The sequence below is a fragment of the Coptis chinensis genome, chromosome 2 (assembly GCF_015680905.1).
Source record: "Coptis chinensis isolate HL-2020 chromosome 2, ASM1568090v1, whole genome shotgun sequence".
NCBI lineage: Eukaryota > Viridiplantae > Streptophyta > Magnoliopsida > Ranunculales > Ranunculaceae > Coptis > Coptis chinensis.
This window is the reverse complement of record NC_141457.1, coordinates 28,970,445-28,990,854: the sequence shown is the minus strand read 5'-3', so window position 1 is coordinate 28,990,854 and position 20,410 is coordinate 28,970,445. Positions and strand designations below refer to the sequence as shown.

The 20,410-nt window shown below is 37.5% G+C and overlaps 1 protein-coding gene across 1 annotated transcript; it reads right to left on the bottom strand.

Moving 5' to 3' along the window:
- Window positions 1-5,740: 5,740 nt before the first annotated feature.
- Window positions 5,741-8,738, bottom strand: LOC147515679 (uncharacterized). The gene is made up of 5 exons (XM_086593006.1): window positions 7,754-8,738; window positions 6,937-6,965; window positions 6,728-6,865; window positions 6,293-6,631; window positions 5,741-6,079 (listed from the first exon to the last, which is right to left on the bottom strand). The coding sequence occupies exons 1-5, from the start codon at window positions 8,736-8,738 to the stop codon at window positions 5,741-5,743; spliced, it is 1,830 nt and encodes a 609-aa protein (XP_086449132.1).
- Between the last annotated feature and the right edge of the window lie 11,672 nt (window positions 8,739-20,410).

Here is a 20,410-nt window from a genome sequence, read left to right as displayed (position 1 = left end):
GTTTTCATATTAGATGTGACCCCTACTACCTCAAACAATGGCCAACGATATTTGTTAATCTTGTAAGTATAGTCAATAATCAAGACAAAAGGGAAGCAATTCACCAGTTTTAAAGACTCTGGATGTGCCCAAAACAAGTCAGTCACAACATCAGTATCTTTCTCACGCTAGCTCCATTCATAGTACTGATACTTATACAGAATGTCCATTAGATATTGGATTTGTGATCTCCCACTCCTTTCATCACATCTCAACTTTGCACAGTGATTGTATATATATTTGTTGCTTTGTGCTTTTGTTGTTAGGATCACACTCCTTGATGACATTAAGTATCTGACTTGGCCTAACACCATTTTTAGTCATCTCAAACGAAACTTGCCTTTCCGTATTTGTTAATCTACCAGTATAAGAATGACCTTCTAAGTAGGTCTCCAAAGAATGGTTATGGTGCCACAATCAACGCTTACTTTCCATCTGTCTTCAGGCCTAGACAAATGAATCCCCTTGAGCAAGAAAGGACAATCACATCTCTTTGTACTAGTCTTTCTCTTTCGTTGTTTTTTCTTTTCTCCGTAGTTTTCATCAGCTATTTTTTCTTCTTCTTGATTTTCATTTACTTTCTTTTTGGGTTGATATATTCCATACCTCTTACAAGCAAGCAACAATCTGGGCGTCCTTCCTGAATGAGGATAATCAGATTTCTTTATCACTACAATACACCCGCATTCTTTCCCTGTATCTCTAGCCCATGTAAGAAGATCGTTGCAACTTTCAAAAACCTATATTCAAGTCAAAATATATAACCAATTATCAATATACGAGATAATAATGGTTTAGAATGATATTAGAATAGGAAAAAGCTAGCTAGAGTTACCAGGCCAGTGGTGAATTGTTCAGTGAGATCAACTTCATTTTGTTCACTCAGATTAACATTTTTGCCCGGCATATCCTATAACAATGGCATTAACATTTAATTAGTTCAAAGAATTTAAAATTAAATGAATATATGTTGTGAGAATTTGAAGATTAATTATAAAATCCCCAAGCATTAGTAGAGCCGTCAAAGTAATCGAAGCTCAACAAGTCAAGTTCCACTCCTTTGATATTTATTGGATCCTACCTGTAGAATTAAACAACCAATCAAATAAACAAAACACACCAATGTGGCAACCTACGTCCACAGGAGAAGAAAGGTGTTTATTGCTTGATTAAATTAGGGTTGTGTTATAGGGATTTATATAGGCACAACATGAGTGCACACTCGTCTGTCTTGTTTCTAAAAAGAGTGGATACTTTCCTTTATAGAAAACACACGAATCTATCGAACCTCTGTCATAACCGACTAGGGGGCGCCCGCGCCTTCATGCATGACTTTGACTTCTCCTACACTCCTCCTCAAGTTGGTGCGAAGATATCCAGCGAGCCCAACTTGGAGAGTATATCATGGAACTTGGAAGCTGGAAGTCCCTTTGTAAAAATGTCTGCAAGTTGTTGGTCACTTCGAACAAAGGAGGTAGTGACAATGTTAGACTGCACTTTTTCACACACAAAATGACAGTCAACTTCAATATGCTTAGTTCTCTAATGAAACACCAAATTTGTAGCAATGTGCATAGCAGCTTGATTATCACAGTAAAGTGTAGTTGGCAGATGCAAACCAAAACACAAATCCTTCAGAAGAGCGCGAAGCTATATGATTTCACTGGTGGTGGAAGCCATAGCCCTATACTCAGCTTCAGCACTAGAACGAGCCACTATATTATATTTTTTGCTCTTCCAAGTGACCAAATTATCTCCCACAAAGGTACAATAACCGGAAGTAGACCGCCGATTAACTGGACATCCTACCCAATCAGCATCTGTATAAGCAGTAATAGATGTATGCCCATTTTTCCGCATCCAAATACCTCTTCCTGGTGACCCTTTCAGATACTGCAGTATTCTAGAAACTGCATTCATATGTGGAGTCCTTGGAGCATACATAAAACGACTAACCAAGCTTACTACATAAGAAATATCTGGTCGGGTGATATTGACCAATGTCAGTAAGAAGATCACCGGTGTTGTCCAACTTGGCTCCACTGTCAGTTGGAGAATTAGATGGTTTTACCCCCAGCTTTCCTACTTCACTCAAAAGATCCAACACATACTTTCTTTGATTAAGAAATATGTCTCTTTTTGAATAAGCAATTTCGATCCCAAGAAAGTACTTCATAATACCTAGATCTTTGATGGCAAATTTCTTGTGCAGTAAATCCTTGAGCTAGCGCTTAGAGATTTTGATATGGTCATTACCTGTGATAACTATGTCATCAACATAAATAAGAACAACAACCAAGCCTGACCTACTAGACTTAACAAATAAGGAAGGATCAACATCACTCCGCTTAAGACCAATCATAGCTAAAATAGAATTGAGTTTGGCATACCACGCTCGTGGAGATTGTTTAAGTCCATAGATAGGCTTTTTTAACTTGCATACTAATCCAACCTTAGTCTCCTTCGGATGTCCAGGTGGAACGCTCATATACACTTCTTCTTTAAGATCGCCGTGTAAGAATGCATTTTTAACATCCATCTGAAATAATTTCCAGTCTTGATTTACAGCTAGAGATACAAGAACTCTAAACGTGTTCATCTTTGCAACTAGTGCAAAAGTCTCCTTGTAGTCCTAACCATATGTTTGGGTGAATCCTCTTGCAACGAGTCGAGCTTTACACCTCTCTAAGGAACCATCACTGTTGAACTTGTTTCTGAACACCCAACGACAATCAACTGTTTTCTTTCCGTACGGTAGCATAACAATCTCCCAAGTTTTATTCTCGTCTAGAGCATGTAGTTATTCTTCCATCGCCTTTCTCCATACTGGACGAGAGTTAGCTTCTCTAAAGTTCTTGGGTTCTGCACATCATCGACTGTACTCAAGAAAGCATGATGAGATGAAGTGATATTGGCATATGTTATATACTCCTGTAGAGGATATGAAACGTCATGCAATGAATAAAAATTGCTGTGAGTTACTGGAGGATGCAGTTCTCCATTAGATTTATAGTAATCCTTGAGAGTTACTGGAGGTCGTCTCTCTCGTTCAGATTGTCGAGAAGCTGGAGGAGCACTAGAGTGCGCCCACGCCTCTGTTTGCTCATTCTGTGAGCGTGCCTGCGCCTCTATTTATGTAAAGTCGTCAAGAGCTAAAGTGCGTGCCCCTTAATTGCTCAGTCATTGAGCATGCCCGCGCCCTTTCTTATGTCCGCCCCCTTTCTTCAGTAAAACCCATAACTTCATGTGTTTCAATAACTTCTATGGCAGGAACTATACCTTCACCAACCGTTGGGACAGGAACCATACCTTCACCAACTGCTGGGAGAGGTGCCAAATCTGCCATAACGGCCCCCCTGGGACCAATTCCCAGGCATAGCTGGATTTTGAAAGAAACCTTCAGATTCCACAAATCGTACATCACGAGAGACAACTGGTTTTCTTGTTGCCGGATTGTAACATATATAGCCTTTCTATGTGGTAGAATAACCAACAAAAATACATCGAGTAGCCCGAGCATCGAATTTATCTCGATGAATAGCTTGCTGTGAAAAATAGTTGGACAATTTAGGTTTAAAAAAAATAAAAAGATGAGGCATACCTGTGAAACATGATCATCTATAGAGGTTCTCACACCGAATAGTATTGGTTCGACAGTCGAAATTGACATTTCGTTCATCATTTCACTATCAACAGAGTAAGAATAAGGAGAGGGTTCTGATCTCAATCCATTTCCATTGGTTTCTTTTTCATTCTCATCCACTTTTCTACAGTCTATAAGATGGAGGTTGTAGTCCAAAACTTAAACTTTGATAAGGTCTTGACAGATAAGGGAAAATGGAGGGGAGAAAATGCATTTAAGGAAAAAGTGAAAGAAAAGAGAGGGAAGATGAAAAAAATATACGTGACATGGGGTGAACATATAGAGAATCACGTTTTTCGTATATTTTTTATGTTGGACAAGAATGTCCTTTTATTTTTGTTAAGTATGGTGAACTTATCGATAATAGGGGGGGGGGGGTAAATATTAACACCCTTTTCTTATTTACTTTGTGAAATCAAACCCCCCTGGTTATATACAACTTTGTAGAATTAAACAACTAATTAAATAGACAACACACAAGAATTATAGTGGTTCGGTGCCAATGCGGCAATCTACGACCACGGGAGAAGAAAGATTTTGCTTGATTGATTTTGGTTTGTGTTAGAAAGGTGTTTATATAGCACAACATGAGTGCATATTCGTGTCTCTTGTTTCTAAAAGGATTGGAGACTTTCCTTTATAGAAAACATACGAATCCAGTAATCTTTGTCAAAATCGACTAGAGCGCGACTCGCGCTCTTGTCTTGATGAACCTCCAGGCGATTGAGTGCGCCCCGCCCTCGACTTTGCCTGGCCAAGGGCGCGACCCGCGCCTGTCACTTTCTTCTCCCACACTCCCCCTCAAGTTGGTGCGAAGATATCCAGCAAACCCAACTTGGAGAGAATATCATGGAACTTGGAAGCTGGAAGTCCCTTGGTAAAAATGTCTGCAAGCTGTTAGTCACTTCGAACAAATGAGGTAGTGACAATGTTACACTGTACTTTTTCACGCACAAAATGACAGTCAACTTCAATATGCTTAGTTCTCTCATGAAACACCAGATTTGCAGCAATGTGCACAGTAGCTTGATTATCACAGTAAAGAGTAGTTGGCGAATGCAACCCAAAACACAAATCCTTCAGAAGAGCACGCAGCCATATGATTTCACTGGTGGTGGAAGTCATAGCCCTGTACTCAGCTTCTGCATGAGAACAAGCTACTACATTCTGTTTCTTACTCTTCCAAGTGACTAAATTACCTCCCACAAAGGTACAATAACCAGAAGTAGACCTCCGATCAACTGGACATCCTACCCAATCAGCATCTGTATAAGCAGTAATAGATGTATGCCAATTTTTCTGCATTCAAATACCTTTGCCTGGTGACCCTTTCAGATACTGTAGTATTCTAGAAACTACATTCATATGTGGAGTCCTTGTAGCATGCATAAAATGACTAACCAAGCTTATTGCATAAGAAATATCTGGTCTAGTAATAGTTAACTATATTAGTTTACCAACTAATCACTGATACTGACCAATGTCAGTAAGAAGATCACCGGTGTTGTCCAACTTGGCTCTACTGTCAGTTGGAGAATCAGATAGCTTTACCCCCAGCTTTCCTGCTTCACTCAAAAGATCCAACGCATACTTTCTTTGATTTATAAATATACCTCTTTTTGAATAAGCAATTTCGATCCCAAGAAAGTACTTCGTAATACCCAGATCCTTGATGGCAAATTTCTTGTGCAGTAAATCCTTGAGCTTAGAAATCTCGATATGGTCATCACCTGTGATAACTATGTCATCAACATAAATAAGAACAATAACCAAGCCTGACCTGCTAGATTTAACAAATAAGGAAGGATCAGCATCACTTCGCTTAAAGCCGGTCATAGCTAGAACAGAATTGAGGTTGGCATACCACACTCGTGGAGATTGTTTAAGTCCATAGATAGCCTTTTTTAATTTGCATACTAATCAAACCTTAGTCTCCTTCGAATGTCCAGGTGGGATGCTCATATACACTTCTTCTTTAAGATCTCAGTGTAAGAATGCATTTTTCACATCCATCTGAAAAATTTCTAGTCTTGATTTACAGCTAGAGATACAAGAACTCTAAACGTGTTCATCTTTGCCAAAAATCTCCTTGTAGTCCTGACCATAAGTTTGGGTGAATCCCCTTGCAACAAGTCGAGCTTTAAACCTCTCTAAGGAACCATCACTGTTAAACTTGTTTCTGAACACCCACCGACAATCAATTGTTTTCTTTCCATACGGTAGCATAACAATATCCCAAGTTTTATTCTCGTCTAGAGCACGAAGTTTTTCTTGTATCGCCTTTCTCCATACTGAACGAGAGTTAGCTTCTCTAAAGTTCTTGGGTTCTTGCACGTCATCGACTGTACTTAAGAAAGCATGATGAGATGAAATGATATTGGCATACGTTATATACTCCTGTAGAGGATATGAAACATCATGCAAAGAATAAAAATTCATGTGAGTCACTGGAGGATGCAGTTCTCTATCAGATTTATAGTAATCCTTGATATTTACTGGAGGTCATCTCTCTCATTCAGATTGCCTAGAAACTAGAGGAGCTGGAGGAGCTAGAGGAGCACCAGAGCGCACACCACCCTCAGTTTGCTCATTCTAGTAACGCGCTCGCACCCTTGCTTCAGTAGAGCCCAATTCTTCAGTGGCAAGAACTATACCTTCACCAACCGTTGGGACAGGAACAATGCCTTCACCAACTACTGGGAAAGGAGCCAAATCAACTGTAATAGCTGGGAGAGGTGCCAAATCTACCAAACACTCCCCCTGGGACCGATTCCCCGGCACAGCTGAATCGTGAAAGAAAGCTTCAGATTCCACAAATCGGACATCACGAGAGATAACCAGTTTCCTTGTCGCCGGATTGTAACATATGTAGCCTTTCTGTGTGATAGAATAACCAACAAACACACATCGAGTAGCCCGAGCATCAAATTTATCTCGATGAATAGCTTGCTGATGCACATAACAAACACACCCAAACACTTTCAGATGAGAGAGATCCAGTGGCCTAGATTTGAGCACTTCCAATGGGGATTTAAAACCAAGAACCTGACTGGGAAGACGATTAATCAAATAGGCAGCAGTTAAGACGCCATGAGACCAGTATTGCTTAGGAACATTCATGCCCAACATAAGAGCACGAGTGGTCTCCAAAAGGTGTCTGTTCTTTCTTTCAGCCACGCCATCCTACTGAGGTGTGCCAACACAGCTAGTTTGATGAATTATCCCCTTGCTACGAAGATACTCAGGTAACAGACCTTTACAAAACTCAGTGCCATTGTCAAATCTAAACATCTTGATGTTTGCACCAAACTGATTAGTAATCATAATATGAAAATCCTTGAATACAGTCACAACCTCAGTTTTCGATTTTAACAAATATAACCATGTAGCATGAGATTTATCATCAATAAACAACACAAAATACTTATAGCCATCATAAGAATTAACGGGAGCAGATCCCCATAAATCAGAGTGAATTAACTCAAATAACTTATTTGACACATAATTCGAGTTTGGAAAAGATAAATGAGTTTGCTTAGAAAATTGACAAACATCACAAACATCATCAGAGTTTAAAGAAACATGTGGAAACAAATTTGATAGGACATGACTAGATGGATGCCCAATTAAGTCTTTTATGCAAAATTCGACTTTCAAGTAAATCACTAGCTTGACACGCCTTCTTATGCGACTTCAACAAATAAAGTCCACTGGAATAAATTCCTTCACCAATCGTTCTCTTCGACTTTCGATCCTGGAAGACGACAAAGTTAGGAGAAAAAATGACATCACAATTTAAAGAATTGGTAAGTTTTCCAACAGATAGAAGTTGAACAGGGAATGAAGGAACAACTAGAGCATCACTCTTGAGACTTTGATAAAAAAAATCTACTTGACCACTACCTAGAATGGGAACGGTGGAGCCATTGGCTATGGAAATATTATGTTTTTCGGTTTTGGACCCAAAATTATGGACAGAGGCAGGGCAATTAGCCATATGATTCGTAGCCCTATAATCAATTATCTATGAGTTACTATTTTGTGGTATAGTAAAATAGACATGTAAATTACCTGACATATGAGTTGAGGCAAGCTGACCTTTGCTAGATGACATGGACTTAGTGAGTTGTTGGAGAATTTGGCTCAACTGATGACTAATATCTGAGTTGGACATTGATGTCTTGGCAACAGCGGCATGCTCTTTCTTGGACAGTTCCTTTTCCTTTTTAAGATGCGGATATAATTCCCAACAGCGGTCCTTGGTGTGCCATTTCTTTCCACAATGAGCACAGTGAGACGGGTCCCTTTTTCCCTTACCTTTTTCGAATCCCTGTGACTTCTTTTGAAAATCATTTTCTGCAAGTAATACAGTAGATTCAGAGATTGAGGACTTTACCTCGGAGTTCATGGTTTTCTTCATTGTTTCCTCTCTCTGAATAGTTGCATAAACAGCAGTAAGTGATGGAAGAGTGCTTTCCATTAGAATATTGCTTTCCAGATTTTCATATTTTGGTTTAAGACTGCAAAATACTGTGAAAATTTTATCCTCTTCAGCCCGTTTCAAAAGAGTCTTAGCATCTATGGTGTGTGGACGATATATGTTTAACTCATCCCATAATTTCTTCAAATTCCCAAGGTGTTCTGTAAAAGTCTTCTCACCTTGTTGCAAAACACTGATTGCAAGTTGAAGTTCAAACACACGGGCAGAATTGTTCTGGTTTCTGTATAAATCTTCAATTGAATCCCACATCTCCTTTGTAGAATCAGAGAAAGTAAAAATTCTAGCAATAGTAGACTCCACAGAATTGAGTAACCAAGATCGAACAAGCTGATCATTGGAAACCCAATTCTCATATTCGGCATCATCAATGGCAGGATACACCTTTGCACCATTAATGAACCCTAATTTCCTCTTGCCACCAAGCGATAGCGACATAACCCTAGACCAAGGTATATAGTTTGTTCCATTCAAGAGAATTGATGACAGTTTCCAACCAGGATTAGAATCAGTCTCTGCTGTAACAGCAGACTTTAGGTTTGGTTTTGGATTTGACATAGTGTATTGTGTTTATCTAGATTGATTTAGAGGAGAGATTAAGTGCTCCACTATGATACCATGCAGAATTAAACAACTAATTAAAGAGACAACACACAAGAATTATAGTGGTTCGGTGCCAATGCGGCAACCTACATCCACGGGAGAAGAAAGGTTTTGCTTGATTGATTTTGGTTTGTGTTACAGAGGTGTTTATATAGCACAACATGAGTGCATATTCGCGTCTCTTGTTTCTAAAAGGATTGGAGACTTTCCTTTATAGAAAACATACGAATCCAGTAATCTCTGTCAAAACTGACTAGGGCGCGACCCGTGCTCTTGTCTTGATGAACCTCCAGGCGATTGAGCACACCCTGCCCTTGACTTTGCCTGGCCAAGAGCATGACCCGCGCATGTCTCTTTCTTCTCCCACAAGCTTGTTGATAAGGTGTGAATACTGTTTTTTTTACAATTTCTACAAGCTGAATTAAGTTTGTAGTTCTTTCCTGACATTATGGTTTTGTCTTTCATCACAAATGCTAAAGGAAAAAAGATGGTCTCTTGCAGTCATTGGAAGGAATCATGGAAATGGAGATAGAATGGAGTCGGATTATAAATGTTTAATTCACAATTTCTTTTACAACTTCCATTATTTGTAATACATTCACTCAAACATTTTTTTTTTCTTCTAATCATGAATACCTTGAGGAGCTATTCTTCCTAATCATTAGTCATCGCTGGGCGAGGGTTGTCACTCTTACTAATCGTTCGAAAACCACGTTACTAAGCATTTTAATTTCATGACAACCAATCCTCAATTAGAATATGCTGATTATGGTAACCATATTCTTCCAATGAAGGTGACATTGTATTTCTTTCAATGTTAGTGTACATCCAATAAAGGTAACACTTTATTTCGATATTTTTGTATAACTCGTATGTGACTTTCAATGAAGGGTGACATTGTATTTATTTCAATTGTATTTCTTTCAATGTTAGTGTACATCCAATGAAGGTGACACTTTATTTCGATATTTTTGTATACCTCGTATGTGCCTTAACATTATTTATCCATGGTTTGGAATTTGTGTTGTCCAATCTTAGAAATAAAAAAGAAACCCAAGATACTTATAAAGTTCACATAACAAAGTTCATTCTCAAATATTTATTTTCTAGAGTTGTGATCTGCCTCTTTTGAGTACATTGTTGGTTGCAACTAGTTTTTGAGCCCGTTCAACGAACGGGGATCATTTTCAAGAACTATTATGTGCTAATTTTTTTTAACTATAGAATATTATAGTGTTTAAAATTTTGATGTCAACACTAATACTATAACCTAGTATTATTAAAATAATTTTTTTTTCAGGAACTATTATGTGCTAAAAAATTTTAAACAAATATAATTAATTTGATTTATAACAAAAAATTATGGAAAAACAGATAGTTTTATTATGAAAATTATTAGTAACTATGTAGAGCTATGAGATATGAATATTATTTATCACTCATCTAATTTTTTTTTGTTAAAGTAAGCAAGTAAACTACCTTCACATGTAAGGATTGCTTGTGCTATGAGTTTCTCTTCCTCGATAGTGATTTAAGGTATGTAGAGATTTCTCTTACTCAATAGTGGCTAAGGCAAGAAAGTATGATCAATGATCTTTTACTAATCCTAGTGTCTTTTTCATCTCTAATCTCATCCATAGTTCAAGAAAAAGTTTGACCTACCCGCTAATAATTAGTATAATTAGATAATGCTCTCCTTAATTTCACAAAGAATTGAGTGGTTTTTGTCGCATACAGTCCAATTTGATCGCTTAGGCCCATAGTGTACTTCTTAGGGCTATAGTGCATCTTAGACATAACCCATAATAAAGTCTATTAACCCATTTAATTGTGGTTCACATTTTTGTTGATGTATAAATTTGCACTTACTGAATCGTTAAGTTGTTTCGGTGAAAGTGTAGAAGTTTTTCCCTCATCGTTTTTCTTAACCTTAATAACTTTCAAGAAATGAAGAGCATTCAAGAACTTTATGATGAAGGAAGTTCAAGTGGTGGGAATGTGAATACTAAAAAAATGCAAAGAAGAATTTAGCAGTAAAAGTTGTTGATATGTAATTATTTTTTATCATAAATTTTTTTTGCTTTGTTTATAGTATAATTAATATCCCTTGTTTTATATTTTAGATACCTATTTTGATTAACTTCTTGAAAATGGTTAGATTAGTTCTTCAAGTGATCCTTGGGTGTTGTTCTGATATGTGTGCATGATCTTGATTAGCCGAAGGTTATTTATTTTTGTTAGTTGTTTAATTGAGTTGGTATGCCCTGGGGTAGATGTGATAGTTGGATTTTCTTACAAATGCATTAGAGAAGGGCATTGTATATTGATGTATTGATGACATGGCTTTAGGCAATTGGAAGGGATTATTGATCCACTCGCACTTCCAGCAAGGAAATTGGTTAATTGTTTTGGCAATTGAACAGAAGTAGTTAACATGTCTTTTGCTTATTTATTGCTTGTGGGCTTCCTATTTGTAGCGTGTGATGATTTGTATGGAGTCTCTTCACATTTTTAGTGATGCATACGTGTACCCTACCCATTCGTTGGTGGTCATATTTAGGTCCATACAGTCCTAAAATGTTTGTGTTACAGATTGGCTTGGTCATAGGCTTTCTTTCCCCTTTCAATTTCTCTGTGCGTGCGTGTGTTGTTGTATAAACCTTCCAAACCACATTCTTAGGTTATTCTCTTTATAACACTTCTTTGCCGTTTCTTCATGTTTCTCCTAATTTCTGTTTTGGCTGAATTGAATATTTGATGTTTAATTTGACAGGTTTAGCAATAAACCTGCATCAAGACAAATGTGTGGCTATTGCAAACACAGAAATGGATAACAAAGTCACATATGCTGGCTGGTGAGGTAGCTGTGGATATTGTTAAGAAATACCACATAAATGGATAACAAAGTCACATATGCTGGTTGGTGAGGTAGCTGTGGATATTGTTAAGAAATACCAATTGCTGTTTTGTTAGTTTTAGAAAGTTGGTGTTAGTTTTTTTGTTTTTGGAGGGTAGTTTGGTATGTTTTTGAATTGTAATATGTGTCAAGAATGTGTCAGGAGCAGTTTTTTTTGTTGAAAATGTAATATCACTTTAGAAACTTTTGTTGCAAGTCTTTACGATTGCATGTTTTCTTTTGTCAGTTGAACAAAGAATTGTCTATATGTTTCCAGATTAACCACTACTGCATTACTATATTCAAATACATTAGCTATAGCTAGCTAATTCAATATATCATATTTGATTATAAGGTAATGAGCTTGGGTGTTGACGCAGCCCCACCTGGCAGTTATGTTGGAGTGTTGGTTTGTTTTCAGTCTGATAATTGTAGTAGTTGTTGATTCCCAATTGCATACCTCATCATAGCATTTCATTATTTAAAATACGTAATTATTAATTAATTAATTAATTATTTATTTATTTATTTAAAAATCGGCTGGATTGGATTTGGGATACGCGGGCCTGGTTTCTGGGCCCGAGTCTGTGTTGGGCTTAGGTTTCAAACCCAAGTATATATTCGTATTGTTCTGGAGAATAGGGTTCTAAGAAAAATAAAATAATAAAAATGGAGGCTCGAGCGTTGGAGCGCGACGACTCGGACTCGGAGAAATTCGTGGAGCTTGGGATTAAGGTGAGTAGCTATTTTGCTATTTCCCCGAATTTATGGTTTTCTGTGTATCGGGGTATACCGACTAAGATTTCGGCCTATTGATACTGCTCATTATCCTGTTGTATTGGACTTCGTGCCATTTGTATTATTAACTTTGTTGAATTTCGGATTGTAATTAAAGACATAGTTCGGAATTTTTGAAATTCCGACAAATTCAAAAATCGAAATTCATTAAATTTCGACCCTTGTTACATTCGGAATTTCGGATGATTTCGGAATTTCGGATATTTCGACTCTATATTCGGAATTCCGTTTTTTTGAATCCAAATATAGAGTCGGAATTCCGTTTTGTTGAATTTCAATCCGAAATGTTTTAGTTTTGGTTGGGGCCTAGCTTGTTTAGTTGGTTGGACCGAAATCCAATTTTCTGTTTTGGGCCGATATTAATCTTTTGAGTTGGGCCGGTTCTATTTCTTGTTGGGGGCCAGTTTTAATTGCTTTTCTTTGGACCAGTTTCAAGTTAGTTTTGGGGCCGGTCTATATAACTTAAAATAGATCTAATTGGGTCTTTAAATGTTTAGACTTTCGGGTTCTAAGGTTTGGGCTTGGCCAGTTGGGTCCGAACCATTATCTTGGTCATGAGCCCATGAGCCATGCATATTGACCTTAGCCATGAACCATGGCTATGACCCTGAACCTGTTGAACATGGAAACGACAGTTTGACTTTGACACTAATAGTTTGACTTCGACCATGATGTGTTGACTTTGACTTTGACCGTTGACTGTGGAATGTTGACTTTTTCCAGTTTTTCACATATTTAAGAATATGGACAAATATAGTAATAAAATATTGTCGAAAATTATATAACGCTGTTTGTCATTATCTAATTAAGATTTGACGTGAGTAGTGTGTAAAACATATATATATTGGGCTTTGATTGTGGATTGTGGATCGTGGTAATCGCTTTAATTGTGCTACATTTTATGTTGTAAATTGTATGGACAAATCAAATGCTAAAATGCTTTGTGGAAGCTTGTATAAATTTGGTGGTCATTATCTAATTAAGATTTGACGTTGATATTGTGACATTATATCATATGTTGGTATATATATATATATATATATATATATATATATATATATATATATATTAAATGCAATAGTTTTGGAGAAATAAATGTATAGACACTCCATTATTTTATCTGTGAGATGCTAGTAGAGTATTTGTGGTTATTTCCCACGGGATTATGGCGTAGTGCAATAAGGTAATTGACATGCACGTGATATAGTGGAATGATTATGAGTCATAAAGGTATGACACCTGAATAAATTACGTAACGAAAATCCTAGAACCTGACTACCACAACTCATGTGATTTGCCCTGTGTGGGCGTATGTGATATGATTGGCCCTTGTGTAGGGTGTATATATATGAGATGTTGATTGACCCATGTGTTGGGCAATCGTAGCCGAATAGTGGCTTGATTATTCCGTTTGCAAATATTGGAACAAGACGCGCGATATTTTATGCCGAATAGTGGCAGTACTTACATAATGGCTTCCGTGTGAGGGTTACCTGGTGTGCGGCATCCCGCTCAGGGTAGTTACGCACGGAGTGGTACATTATGTAAGGGGAGACATGTGGATGTACATGTTCGGCGTTGGGTAACGATTGTGATAGCCAGGGAAACTAGGTAAGACATAGATACGACGTGATTTTAGGGACACACAAAGAAAGCCTTAATTAATATTATTATGGTAATATGTTGGTTAATGATATATCTTCAGATAGATGATTGTATATGCTTGGCTGGTTATAGTTTAGTTAGAACCTAAAGCCTCGTGGAGGAACTAAATGCCTTTTATTATGCGATAGTTTGTTGTGTGGTTAGTGGGAAGTTAAGGCGCCTCAGTGGAGGAACTACCTGCCTTAGTTATTGAACTTAAGGATATTGTATTAGTCGTGGAAAGTTAAGGCGCCTCGGTGGAGGAACTAACTGCCTTATAGATTGTGTAAATATATGTATAAGTATATGTTGTGTTTTAGAGCTACTCACACCAGCATTTTTATAATGCTGACCAGATTTGCATGTTTCCTTATCGGGTGTGTTCATTAAATGAACATAGTTGATAAGTCTTGATAGGTTTAGTGTTGAAGAAGATTGGTTGCTGCTTGTGGTTTGCGTTAGCGTCGCATTTCAAGATAGGCCTTGTTTTCCTTTGAGGTGATATAGATTTTCAGTTGAGATAAGGTTATTTGCATTTTCATTTGTAAATTTTTGTAATGGAGATGATTTTTGTTTAAGTTGAAATTTTTATTGGTTTTTAATTATCCGCATTATTTAAACTGTTTATGGGTTTTTGGGAGTTGAGAGTGCGTCACACCTCGGAGATCGAAGAGTCGGGAACAAATAATATTTTTCCGAATTCTATCGAAATTCGGGGTGTGACATCATCAGTTGAACTCGATGACAACACATATGATGTTGATCCTGTTGAAGAGTTAATTTTATTTAAGAACACATCATGACCGGAGAAACACAGTTCTATAGAGAATATAGAATCACTGGAACGATTGACTACATATTAGGTAATGCCATACATTCTTCTTTCAAAAGTTTAGACAACAATAATAATTGAAATTAATGCATATATAAAATTTAAAATGAGCGTTCAACAAAAAAAAAAATATTTGATATGATCAACATAATAAAATTTTTGATATTCAAGTACTAATTCTCTTTGTTTTCTTTTCTTTATTATGAAACCGTTCTTTTCCTCTTTGTCGCTTTTGTCCTTGTTTTGGTTTTTCTCCATATCCTTCATTTCTTTAATTTTTTCTTCGAGACAATATATCTTATCTTTGTTGTGTTTATCATCAGCCAAACAATCTAGCATAATATTTCTGAGGACGTTGAGTTGATTATGTTTCTCTTCAACCTCTTTTCTTTTCTTCATAAGTTCTTTGAAATTGAAGTCTTCAATTTCTATATCATGTTCATCTTTTATAAACTGTATTGCATGAAAAGCTGTTGAATCCTCTGCTCTTGCAACAAAATATGTAGTGCTTCCATCAATTTCTTTACCTTTCTTTAACTACGACGTCTTCATTGTTAAAGAATAAGTCTTTTGGTACCTTTAATATTACAGTGCTTTTGAATCGTCCGTTCTCTATTTTTGTGTTGTAGACCGGATCTTGTTGAACGTTAAGTCCCCGCTTCTAGAATTTACTTTAGCAATTTTTTTGGGTTAGTTAGACTTACTACCCCACAATTAATAGTTGCAATTAGTGTTACCCCCATTTTCAAAAATATTAGTGATACCCCTAATTGCAAGATCCAACGACTCTGAGATGATTTTTTTTTTTTTAGATGAAGAAATCTGACCGTTGGATCTTACAAATGGAAGTCTATCTAGCCCATTTTTTTACACAAATTGTAATTTTCATTCACCATTATCTGCAATATACATAATAAAATTTATAAATTCTTTATCCAATACTCTTTAATATAACAAAAAAAAAAAAAAAAAAAACTTAATCAATATGAAATGAACTCAAAAAAAAATTGTAAATAATGGAGAAGAGAAAAAAAGTAGGATACCTGGTTTTTCGATATGTGTAGTGCAATTGTTGTTTTTTGTACATATATAGGAGATAAGGCATGATTTCGTATAACGCTCAATTACTACGTGATTGGATTTTGGTAGGATTCTAATTTAGTTTTGTATATATCTTAAATTAGTTTTTTTTTTTTTTTTTTTTTTTTTTTTTTTTTTTTTTTCAAACTTCTTCATGTAGGAGATAAGGCATGATTTCGTAGGAGGCTTAATTACTACAGGATTTGATTTTCGTAGGATTTTAATTTAGTTTTGTATATATATCTTAAATTAGTTTTTTTTTTTTTCAAACTTCTACACCGTGTACTATTCGGCCTAGGCCCAACAAATTTTTTAAGATATATTTTAAGCAGGAATTTGTATCACAACTTCTATTCAAATTAACTTACAAAGCACACCCCAAATCAAATGATCGGAAACTTTCACTTAAGCAAGGAGATTGGGGGAGCTGGCAAAGGGGTTGCAAGAGTCAGCCTCCAGGTTCATCTCCAAATCCACAGTCAAAGAACAATCGCTCCGTCAGCGTGCCCTCTCCATCAATTCCACCATCCAAAAGCTCCGTTTCTCTATTCCCCCGGGCCAAAAGGTACCACTCTCTTTGTCATCCCATCTCTCAATTTGCATGCTTGGCTGGCAAATAATAATTCTTTTTCTTTTATAATTCTCCCAAAGCTGGACGAACAACTATGCAGAGCCAAATGCATTTTAAACGACGGGGATGCTGCTTCCTTTCTTCCTAACAAATCTCATGGTATGATATTTCCTCCCCACTCTTCATTTGCTTGCCTTCACTTAATCTTTTACTAATTTAAATTCATGTTAGGAGGGTGGAGTGTTGAGTTGATCGCAATTTTTATAGCCAATTTGGCAGTAATATCAGATGTTTCCACTTTTTTGGGCTTTATTTAAGGATTGGTAAGTCGAATTTGAAACCCAATTCGAATTACCGATTAATATATAGGAATTCAAATCACTCGATATCACTATGTTGAAATTCCCATACTGTAATAATTAGTTTTCCTCAATTTCTCAAAAACAGTACGTCAAATAATAACTTATAGTGCTTGTTAGAGGATATATAAACGAAAGAATTGGCATAATCGATAAACATTAAACTATCGGCTAATTGATCATGACATAGATCCATTTGCTAGGCACAATTTAAACTAAAATTTAAAATAGCAGTTTCAATAGTGACTAATGTTCATAAATAGTAAGCTTTTATTCATAGTGTTATGCCTGTCACGCTCTGATGGTTTATGTGTTGTTGATATAGAAAACTTGTTCATTTTCTAGTTCGAATGTCCTTTAAGTTGCTTCTGCTACAGTTGGGTATGTGTCCTTGTTTTCCTCGTTGTTGGCATATTATTTCTTTTCTACGGTCTGTAAAAATAAAAAAATATTTGCTCTTGGAAATCTTCTGGTTCGAAAATTTATCCTGCAGATAGCTGTAAAAAAAAATTAATTATCATTTTTTATTTCTAACATTGATTTGTTAATTTTTTAACAATCAGTAAATGTAAAACATATTGATTTACCTTTTTCAAAATATTGGTTGTTGCATAAATTCATCATAAATTTCTCGAGTTTGATCTTGAATACTCGGTTGACAAATCCTTCATTCCTTGAGGCAATTCCATTTTTTTCAATACATTTTGCAATTTCTTCATCAGCATTGAAATCCATTACAATTTCAAGGGTTTTTGTGATTGTGATAGCGTTGAATTTTTTTTCTCTAACCATTGAGTTGTCAGTAGTATCATCTAAATCTGTGTACATGTCTGCCGTGATTATTGGTAGTCGGTTGTTTGTCTTCATCTGTACAACAAATGTAAAACTTAATTTTTTTGTAAAAGTAAATGCAAATGTAGAGCAAAATAAATATTTCATTAAGTTATGATGAACTATAGATAATTCAAATCGAAAAAAACTAAAACATTAATTTGATAGATCTAACACTATGGTAATCCTCATCCAATAGAGAATTCATCTCGAAAACAACTAAAAAAATACATTTGATATATTTAATATTACGTTAATCCTCATCCAATTCGATCAATTATTTGGGATGCTTAGGTAGTCCATTTCCCAATTTGGTCCTCCTATAAGCAATGCTTCATTTATTGACTTCAAATAGGCATTTTTAAGTTTATAAAGTTTTTCAATATATTGATGAAGTTGTTTTCTCTAGTCTTTGCTTCATGTAGCTCTTCCGTTTAGTAATGACTTCTTTGTGGTTGATGTCTAAAACCTCAAATTTGTATATCTCTTTGTAGAAAGCGGATAAGCGTTTCCTCAACTGCATTTTTTGAGTCCACTTTCTTAGCTTGATACGTCCCTGGAAATGATTGGCTTATAGGATAATTAGGATTTTTGAAGATTTCTCTCATTATCGGCAAATCTATTATGACATCTACTGCGTAGTGGTTGTTTTTAATCTTTGATATGTAAACTGGTTCTCCCTTAATTTTTTCCTTGATGAGAATTTCCTTCAACACTGTCTTGAGTGAAATATTGTGTTTGGTTTCATACTCCATGAGCTGCATTTTAAAAATTACATTAGTTAATGATTTGGAATGTGATAGTAACGACAACAAAATGTTATGTAGTTTGAATGGGAACAATTACAAATTGTCAACCAATTGGTGACTGTAAGAGCTCTATATACTACCCCCAACCTTCAATGTCCTCCCCTCTTACCCCCTCCTCCTTTCTTTCTTTTCCCCTCCTCTTCTTCTCTCTACACTGTTTCTTTTTATACTACCCCTCTCCTTTTCCTACCCGTTGATCTCTTCTCCATCCTTCGGTCCATCTTAGCGCATCTGTCTCTTAGGGTTCCGCGGCCTAGCTGTCATGCCACCTGTTCTTCCTCTGTTAAGTTGTCTCCTATTGGACTTTGACCGCTCTGTCCCCACATGCTTCAGTACGGCTTGCCCACTTTTGCAGATCTGCGGCCTACATCCGGTGCTTCGCGCCTTCCCTTTCTTACACTACCTCGAGCCTGATCCTGTACACTCGACTCCGCCGCTTGTCCTACTTCGGCCCCCTTATTCCCATCTATCCTCTACTCCCTCATTCCGTCATGGCCGCTTGCATCGGTTCGTCGTCCAGCAATCTTCCGTGATCCGCAATTCTACCACTACTGATGCCCCTTCACCGGCCAGCGGCCTCTCGAGGTTGGCCGGGCCGAGAACCTTACACCCCTTGTCGTTAGTTAGACCTGTTTGGTCCTCCCTCGGGGTTTGCATGCGCCGCATGTCACTCATTGCGTGCGCCGCTCCTGCGTCTCCTGGGTAATTTGCGCTCCACGTGTCAAGCTCCTAACGGTTCCCCAGAGTCCCTTCCGGTTTCCGCGACCTTGGCGGTTACCATTTTACCCTCGCCCTATTTAAACTCCCGCTTTCATTCTTTCTCCCATTTTGCCTTTGGTCTTCCTTTGTCTCGCGTTTCCCTTCCCTTTTCTATCTTCCTTGTGCTTTCCCACCGACTTGACTCGTTTTGGCTTGGTTCCGCCGGATTTTGGCGTTCTTTGGACTCCGTTTGAGTTGGTCTTTTATAGTTCTTGTTATTCTTATCGTTTTGTCCTCTTTGTTTGCTTCTATCCCTTCGTTATACTTCCCTACCACTTTATTAACATCGTTTCTCTTTTCTAATCTGTTCATCTTCCTCTTGATGGCGGCGACGGCCTCCGAGTCCCCTCCTCCTCTCCTCCGCCCGACTCTTCGCCCTCTAGATCTACCGGTGTGGCTTCTCCACTCCATTGGCCCCCGGGCCCTCTACCTCGGCGTTTCCTTGCCCTTTATTGCCGCCTTCAGATATCGTAGGCCTGACTTAAGTCGCGATTAGGGCTGCCTCACGGTATTCGGCCGGCATTTTGATAGAACACGCGATGCCGTCCATCACCCACTACCCCACTTTAGTGCCTCCGGCCCGGTGTCTAGTCGTGACGATGGGTCAGATTGTCGCTGGCCGCGGCTCCCCTCACCGTCTTGGATGTGGAAGTGTGCAATCATTTCAACATCCCTCCTCGCCAAGGCATCGGCAACTTCTGGAGAATAATGTATGCCGCGAACTATTACAACAGGACAGGCGACCCCCAGATAACTTGCCGTGACCTTGTCTCCCAATATTTTCTAAAGAAAAGTACTAAGGATGTGGGTATAGGATACCAATCCTTCTGTGTCCGCCCCCAAAAGAAAACGTTCTTACTCCGTGTCACCACCTCGGACAAACAGTGGCACCACTACCCACTGTACGTTTCCGGTAACTTCCTGCCTGCAGGCCTCCCGGCAGGAGTAACACTCAACCACCTCGTTTTCCAATCTAGTGGTGAGTTTCATCCTCGTCCTTTCTTCTTTCGGCCTTTGGTCCGCTGACTAACCTTAGACTCTTGTTTGT